The 8,442-nt window shown below is 51.2% G+C and overlaps 1 protein-coding gene across 1 annotated transcript in view; it reads right to left on the reverse strand.

The window, feature by feature from the left end:
- Positions 1-864: 864 nt before the first annotated feature.
- KPNB1 (karyopherin subunit beta 1) overlaps positions 865-8,442 on the reverse strand; it is a 22,763-nt gene continuing 15,185 nt past the window's right edge. Inside the window, 9 exon segments of the mRNA XM_017837893.1 lie at positions 865-1,111; positions 1,568-1,682; positions 2,278-2,383; positions 2,470-2,613; positions 2,860-2,967; positions 3,529-3,611; positions 5,204-5,348; positions 6,991-7,062; positions 7,355-7,543. Coding sequence (XP_017693382.1) covers positions 946-1,111; positions 1,568-1,682; positions 2,278-2,383; positions 2,470-2,613; positions 2,860-2,967; positions 3,529-3,611; positions 5,204-5,348; positions 6,991-7,062; positions 7,355-7,543 — 1,128 coding nt within the window. The 3' untranslated portion in view covers positions 865-945.

An 8,442-nucleotide genomic window follows, 5' to 3' on the forward strand; every position in this document is an offset into this window, starting at 1 on the left:
AAAAAAAAGGAAAAAAAAAAAAAAAAAAGGAAAAAAAAAAAAAAAAGGGGTCTGTCACTGTTTGGGGATGTGGGTGGGGTGGGCTCCATCCTGGAGGGCTTTTCCAGCCTTAATAATTCCATGACTCTACAAAAAAATAACCCCAAAATCCAACGTGAATGTGGAAAAAATTGACCTTGCAGGACCACAAGAGAAATAACAGGGATATTAAAGGAATTCCGAGACGGGTGACACTCAATCCTGCCAAAATAATCCTCCATCCCACTTTTCCTTACAACCTGCTCCCTTTAAAAAGGTGTTTTGGTGGAATCATGGAACATCTGAAGCTGGAATGGAGCCCCGAGGATCGGATTCCAGCTCCCTAAAACTCAACTGTGGCACTGAGAGCAGCTCCCAGGTGCTCCCTGAACTCCAATTCCAGCAGGTCTGGAGGGGGCAGGATGGTCCCCAAGGAGCACAGGTGACACATTTGAGGAAGGAGAGGGATTTTTCTATGGGCAGACAGTGACAGGAATGGTTTTGAACTGCCAGAGGGGGCAAGGAGTGATGGGATCTTGGGAAGGAATCGTTCCCTGGGAGGGTGGGGAGGCCCTGGCACAGGTTGCCCAGAGAAGCTGGGGCTGCCCCTGGATCCCTGGAAGTGTCCAAGGCCAGGTTGGAGCAACCTGGGATAGAGGAATGTGCCCCTGGGGGTGGAACTGGATGAGCTTTAAGGTCCCTTCCAACCCAAACCATTCCATGATTCCATGTTTCACCCCCAATCCCTCCAGCCTGGTGTGAGTTCCCCACGTTCCTCCCCCCTGGATTTGTCCTGACGAACAAACCAACCCCCCGAGCAAAAATAAACGAGGACCAACCTCCTGGAGAGAACAGAGCCTTTGGGATTGTGCCTCTTCCAGGCCGATCCCCTAAGTGTGGAGCAGGGAAGGAGGTGGGAGGGAGCCCTTACCAAGCTTGATTCTTCAGTTTTCTCAGCTCTTTAGTCGCCCAGGTCGCGAGAGTTTTCGTTTTGTTCGTCTTGGATCTCCTCCCTTCCGTTAGCAGTTCATGGATCATGGGTCTGGCTTCTACTAATTTCAGAACATCTTTCCCAAATGCTGTACACAAATCCCTGGAAGGAGGGGAGAGAGAGGCTCTGAGCACCACAAACAGCTGTGCCAGCAGGCAGAGCTGTGACTCACAGATCCTTTGGAAAACGCTGCAGATGGTCACTGATTCCAGGCCTGCGACTGAAAGGGATGTTCAGCCTCCTGTCCCAGGGCTGATCTGCCCTAAATTCAGCAGCAAAGACTAAAACACCCCAGACTGGGTCTCCTCTGTACCCTGAGGACGGGAGGCTTTTTGCTTCTGAGCTTTTCTGTTTCAGCTCATCCCTTTAAAAACCCTAAATCTGGAATTCCCGTGACAACCTCCACTTCCACCTCCCGGTTTCCACCTGTGTGACGCCTTCACGGCCCGAGTTAAACACCCAGCACTGCTGTAAAACCCCAGAGCTGACGTTAAACACTTGAGACAGGCAGGAGAAAGGGCAGATTGCAGGGATTCTGGAATGGGGGGAAGGCCTTACCCTATGAGCCCGGCAGCACAGGCCACCACCCCATCCGTGTGATCCTCGTCCCCGGCGATGTGGTCGATGTAAGACAGGATAAATTCTACTCTGGGCTGCACCAGCATCACATCAGCTGCAAGGGAAAGGCTCTGTCAGAGCAGGGGGACACAGGGACAGCGTGACAGGGCTTCCAGGGCTTCCAGAGATCCCAAAACAGGCGGAATCTGACCCAAAAGAGCTTCTCTGACAGGGAGGGGAAATGCTGCCAGAGGAAAGGGCTCTAAACACATTCCCTGCTTGTGGCAGCAGAGTGTTCACTCCCACAGGGGAGGGAATGAACGGGGATATTCCCATGGATGTGATAACCATGGAGAAAAGGTGCTCAGGGGGGACCTTATTCCTCCCTGGAAGGAGGTTGGAGCCAGGTCGGGCTCTGATCCCAGAACAAGGGACAGGACAAGAGGAAAGGGCCTCAAGCTGCAGCAGGGGAGGCTCAGATGGGATATCTGGGAAAATTTCTTCATGGAAAGGGTTGTAAAGCACCGGCACAGGGCAGCGGTGGAGTCACATCCCTGGAACATCCAAAACACATGTGGGATGTGGCACTTGGGGACGTGGGTCAGAGGTGACACAGCAGTGCTGGGCTGACAGATCCTTAAGGATCTTTTCCAACCTCAGCATTCCCGTGATCCCAGCAGAGCTGCCCCCCCCCAGCCCAGGGTACTCACGGTGCACGTTCTCCTGGTCTCCCTTCAATCCCTGGATGATCCCAGTGTAGGCTTCCAGGCAGCCCTCCCTCAGCTCGTTCAGGTAATCCACCATGTCATAGTCAGACTGGAAAGGGCCACAGGAATGGGAATGAGACCCTGGGAAGGCCCCGAGGACGAGCACAGCCCGTTGCTGGGCTGGGCACACCTTACCTTGTCCACCTGTGCCTGGGATGCCTGTTGGAGGGTGTTCAGCACCACGTCCAGGTACTTCTTAAACTCCCCCCCAATGGCCAGGGCGATGTCCCCAAACACTGAGAGGATCTGGGGCTTCACAGACCTATGGACATTTTCATTCTGGAAGAGATTCCAGCAGGGCCAACGTTCAGTTTTTTGGGAAGGGGACGGAGCCAATAAATGCAGGTTATTTACTCCAAATGCAAATCCTTGCCCCCAATAAGTTTGGATCCCGTTCAAATAGTAAGCAAGATAGTTGTCAAACAGGAGATGATCCGAGCATTCCTAACACTTGTGCTTCTCCCACCTCCCACCTCCCTCGGGAGTGTGCAGCCAACTGTTACTAATGAGGAGGGAAACACTCACCCCCAAGTTCTCCAGGAGCAGCTGCATAACCTCGTCACAGAAAGGCAGGATGTTGGACTGCAGGGCTCTGCACAAGTCCCCAACCAGGCCCACTGCAGACAGGCAGACCTGCAAATAGCACAGCAACACCCCCACCGTGAGTCAGTCACTGCTCCAGCCTCCCGGATCCCGCTCCTTCCAGCACTCTGGAGTGGGGAGAGGTTAATTAAACCACGGGGAATAACGACCCTGAGAGCAGCTGAGGAGTCCCTGGGCAGTCCCTGCTTCCTTAACCCCAGAGCTGAGATCCAGGTGCCCACAGAGTGACAGGGATTGAGTCTGAGCAAACCCAACCACGTCATGTCTCAGCACCCACCCCCTTGGAGGGCACCAGGGCTCGACATTCCAATGGGAAATCCCATCCAGCAGAAACTCCTTCCTCATCAAGGCCAGCAAATGTGCAGTGTCCAGGCACTGGATGCTTCTGCTTCACTAAGTCTGAATTTATGCACAGAATTAGATTGGTTTGGGCTGGAAGGGACCTTAAAGATCATCACATTCCACCCCTTGCTGTGGGCAGGGACACCTTCCACTAGCCCAGGTTGCTCCAGCCTGGCCTTGGACACTTCCAGGGATCCAGGGGCAGCCACAGCTTCTCTGGGCAAAGGGAGCAAAGTCTTGGATCTCTACCTGGTACTCGGCATAGTTCTTCAGTCCAATGCCAAGGAAGGGTTTGAAGGCATCCATGTACTTCAGGAACTCTCCACCTAAGACTGTGCGTGGAAAATATTCCAGTTAGAAAGAAAAAAAACCCCATTTGTGACTGGAATCCTATTTTGCTGGAGTTCAACAAGTCAGAGGCTCATCACTGCATCCCACCCAAACCCAGTGGAAATCAATTCTCCTCCAGGCAACACCCAGGAAATGAGGGGCACTGAAATGTGTCCAGGGCCACCTGGAGATTCCCAAGAGCCAAATTCCCTGCGGATTTTTGCCACTGTGATTTGTGATAAACAAGAGCAGTGGCTGTAAATCCACTGCCAGAACAGCCCTGAGTCACCAGGGGGGGTGAATCACTCAGGTAACATCCAATCTGTCCTGGAGCTGCTCCAAGGGAACAGGTTCCCTTGGGATGGGAACTGGACAGAGCAGCACTAATTTGAGGTGGTTGTTTTTTTTCCTGGCAAAATTTGCTCTGTGGCAAGATTATAAACTGAAATCAAACCATTCCTTCGTGGAACAGAAATCTGGAATAACCAGCCAGGCTCAGACATGGTGAGATTATGGAACACAGGATGGTTTGGGTTGGAAGGGACCTTAAGGATCATCCAGTTCTACTCTCAGGGACACCTCCCACCAGCCCAGGTTGCTCCAAGTCCCTTGGACACTTCCAGGGATGGGGCAGCCACAGCTTCTCTGGGAACTCCATTCCAGCCCCTCCCCACCCCCACAGGGAAGAATTCCTTCCCAGTATCCCCTTCCTGAGTCCATTTCTCCAGGTAAAGGAGGAGCAACGACACACAGATCTGCAGAGTCAGACTTGACATTCCAATGGGAAATCCCAGCCAGCAGAACCTCCTTCCTCACTAAGGTCAACAAATGTCCAGTGTCCAGGCACTGGAAGCTTCTGCTGGATTAACCTGAATTTGGGTGCAGAATTAGAAGAGTTTGGCTGGGAAGGACCTCAGAGATCACCACATTCCATCCCCTTCCACTGGCCCAGGTTGCTCCAGCCTGGTCTTGGACACTTCCAGGGATGGAAGTGCAACGAGGCTGGGGAAGGGACTGGAGCACAAGTGCTGTGAGGAGAGGCTGAGGGAGCTGAGGTTGTTTAGCTGGAGAAGAGGAGGCTCAGGGGAGACCTCCTCACTCTCTGCAACTCCCTGACAGGAGGGGGGAGCCGGGGGGGGTTGGTCTCTTTTCCCAGGCAACCAGCAGTAGGACAAGAGGGCACAGTCTCAAGCTGTGCCAGGGGAGGTTTAGGTTGGATATTAGGAAGAAATTTTTTACAGAGAGAGTAATGAGCCATTGGAATGGGCTGCCCAGGGAAGTGGTGGATTCTCCATCCCTGGAGGTTTTTAAGCTGAGACTGGATGTGGAATCAGTGCCATGGGCTGGGAACCACGGCAGGGTTGGATCAAGGGTTGGACTTGATGATCTCAGAGTTTTTTTCCAACCCAGCTGCTTCTATGATTCTATGATTCTGTGATTTTATGATTCTATGAAGTGCAGCCACAGCTTCCCTGTCCCAGGGGTGCTCACACGACGCCTCAAGCAAAACCAGCACCTGATGCTATTTCCACCCCCCCCAAACCAAACCAGCAGGATCCAAAGCTGCCCTGCCCTGTCCCAGCCCAGAGCTGACCTTCCACCAGGGTGCTGACGGCCATCAGGGCGTCCTCCTGCACTCCCCCCGAGCCCGCCGTGCTCTGGAACATCCTCAGCAGCGAGGCCATGACCACGTCCGAGATCTGCAGGGCATCCTGGTGCTGCACCTTCCTCAGCACGTTCTGCAGGGACAGGAGGGCACACCACCACTCTTTCCATCCCTCTGAGCCCACATGAAGCTTTTCCACCCCCCCTTCTCCCCCCTCTTCCCCAGAAAGGAAGCTGCTGTTTGAACTCCGCCGCCGCAAAATCCCTTTTCATTCTGCTCCCATTCAATTCTGCAGCCACAGGATGAGCTGAATTTACCTTTCCTGCTGCATAGGCTGTTCTCCCAGCTTTCCATTTGTAAGCTGGAATTAAATGTGACCAGCCCAAATCTGATCCTATGAGAACAAAAAAAGCAAGGAGGGTCCCTTTTCTCTGCCACGGCACCGTGAGGGTGAGCTCGGGCGGGCCCAACTTTAGAAATGCTGGTTGTTGAAGGAAAACACTTTTTATGGGAAGAGAAGGACCAATTCCTTATAATAACAATCATTTTAAGGTTGATTCTTCACTCCAAAGAGATGGACTCGGGCTGTTTAAATAATTAAGCCTTGATTTGTAGAATTAACAGGGTGGTTTGGGTCGGAAGGGACCTTGGAGATCATCAAATTCCAACCTTCCACTAAGCCCAGGTTGCTCCAAGCCCTGTCCAAACTGGCCTTGGACACCTTCAGAGATGGGATTTTCTCGTTCCTCTTAAATATTAACAAATGGATTTCTGGCAGAATAACAAAAAATTCTGTAACAAAACAGTGTATGTGACCATTCAACAGTGAAAAAAGCCCCTCTGCTGAGTTTTACTCAGTGGAATTTAAGTATTTGCTGCAACTGAGAAAATGCTTTAGGTTCAGATTTTGGGATAATGAAGAAACACATGTTTATAAATTAAAATTGGCGGTTTAATTCCACTTCTCTTACACTCCCCAGGGGCAAACAAAGCTGTGCTGGGAGAGATCAGGGATCACCAGAAGGAGATTCCAGACACTGAATCTCCCCATTAAAGCCCAACTTAAGGACAGATTATTCCCATCTACCCATTATTTTTCAAAATTAACCTAAAAATTGGAGAGTGAAAGCAACCATAAGGCTTTTGAGGGAGCAGATGAATGATTCCTCAAATCAGCCTGGAGACAAACAGCCCAGATTCCAACGGGGTGCTCTGAGCAATCTCCTGAGAGCTGATTTTGGGGGGGAAAAAAAATAAATAAAAGTGTTTTCAGTGGGATCTGTAGGAGTAACCAAGGAACTGCACTGCCCTGGTGCTCCCAGTCACACTGCTCATTACCAGATGTTTCATTTCAAGGCCTCTTGGTGCCTTTTAATTAGAGCCATTTGAAATAAGAACACCAACCACAGGAGGCAGATGAAGGAACTCGAGCCGTGCTGGAGGTTTTTTTTTTTTTTGCCTGTGCCAAGCAAAGGGGTTGTTCAGGCTGTAGCCAACACAGGAGCCAAGCTGACAGCACATACAATCCTTTATCCCACCTTTAACAGGCTGCCCACAGTGTTCCTGCTTCAAATTGCCCTAAATTCTGCCACCGGAGCGCGACTCGAGCCTTCTGATCCTCGTCTCACCTCCCACGTGTCAGCTGGGACACAAATCCACTTTTCCTCATTCAGATCTGATCAACAGGCCCCGAGCCTGGCTCCTCAGGGGCACAGGAGCATCCCCAGAGCCACCCCAGTCCCATAAAACCCCCCGAGGGACAGCGGGACACTCACCTGGAGAGTCGCGCACAGGAGGGACTGGAGGTCGTTGAACTGGATTCTGTCTGAGGTGCTCTGGATGTGAGACTGGAACACAAGGGAAAAGAGGCTGCACTGGCTTCTGACAACACCAGCACATCCACACTGTGTTTAAATATTTGGTTTTTTAGTGGGTTTTTTTGTTTGTTTGTTTGTTTTTAAATTTAAGACAAGAGGGACTGCGCAGAACCTTAAAAGAGAATCCCAGGATCTTAAATCCCACCCAGTCCCACCTTCCACCAGCCCAGGTTGCTCCAAGCCTTTCCAACGTGGCCTTGGACACTCCCAGGGATGGAGCAGCAGCTCTATAAGGGGGGAGGCTGAACTGGGATTTACCCACCTCCATCTGCAGCACTTGCTGGAGCCGCTCCATGATGACCAGGGTTGTTTTTTGGACAGCAGGATAACAGTCCTTGGCACTGTTTTTCACTATTTCCATCAGGGATTCATATGCAGAACTCCTCAAGTTATTCTGGTGTCCATCAGGCCTGGAACAGAAGGGATAATTTGCAGCTCCCAGTGGCTCAGCCTTGCTTAGAAACAGACTTTTTTTTTTTTTTTTTTAATTTTAGTAAACCAGCAACAGCCACATTTCAGTGCTGTGACAAGCAGCACTTGCATCCCTGCATTGCAAGCCTTGAAAGCAAAGGAAATTTATGAAGCCACTTTTAGCACTTTTTTTTTTTTTTTTCCCCCCAATTCTCTATTAATGATTTTCAGCATCTGGGAAGGAGGAGAGGGAGAGGAAAAGCCTCGAAGCCCCCAGAGAGAGGTGAGCAGCACATCAGTGCCCCTCTGGCACCCCCCTGACACTGAGCTGGGACAGAAAGACAGCTGAGAGTGACTGATGGGCTCCAGAGCCTTGAGCCAGACTCTCCTGTCTGGATGGAAATTAGGCAGGGAGAGCTTGGGCTGAGCTCCTCAGACGAGGAACACTTGAAGGAGGATCAATCCTGCAGCAAAAAGGCTCCAGACTGAGCTGAGCCAGGCACTGAACTCGGAGCTGTGGGGATTTATGGGACCTCCAGGGCACGATAAAACTGCAGCTTTACCCTGAGTTTTCACATCTGCAGGGCTGGGAGCAGAAATCTTTTGCCTCGGTGGGAAGGGATGGAACCTCCAGGGGAAAGGGATGGAGGGGAACAGGCAGGGAAATGTGGAATTCTGGTGGTGTCCTGCTGAAATTCCTGGTTATCCAGTGGCCCTGCAGCCAACCTGGCTAGGTGTGAAACTGGGCACTTAAAATTCAGATTGAAAGGAAAGTAGAGGGGGGTCAAAAAAAAAAAATAGGAGATTCAAGATAAAGTAGGAGAGGTTAAAAGTAAAATAAGGGAGACTGGAAGTAAGAGAAGAGATTCAGAGGAAAACTGGGGGGATTCAGAGGAAAACTGGGGGGATTCAGAGGAAAACTGGGGATTGGAAGTAAAA

The sequence above is a fragment of the Lepidothrix coronata genome, unplaced genomic scaffold, assembly GCF_001604755.1.
Source record: "Lepidothrix coronata isolate B3197 unplaced genomic scaffold, Lepidothrix_coronata-1.0 Scaffold316, whole genome shotgun sequence".
Lineage (NCBI taxonomy): Eukaryota > Metazoa > Chordata > Aves > Passeriformes > Pipridae > Lepidothrix > Lepidothrix coronata.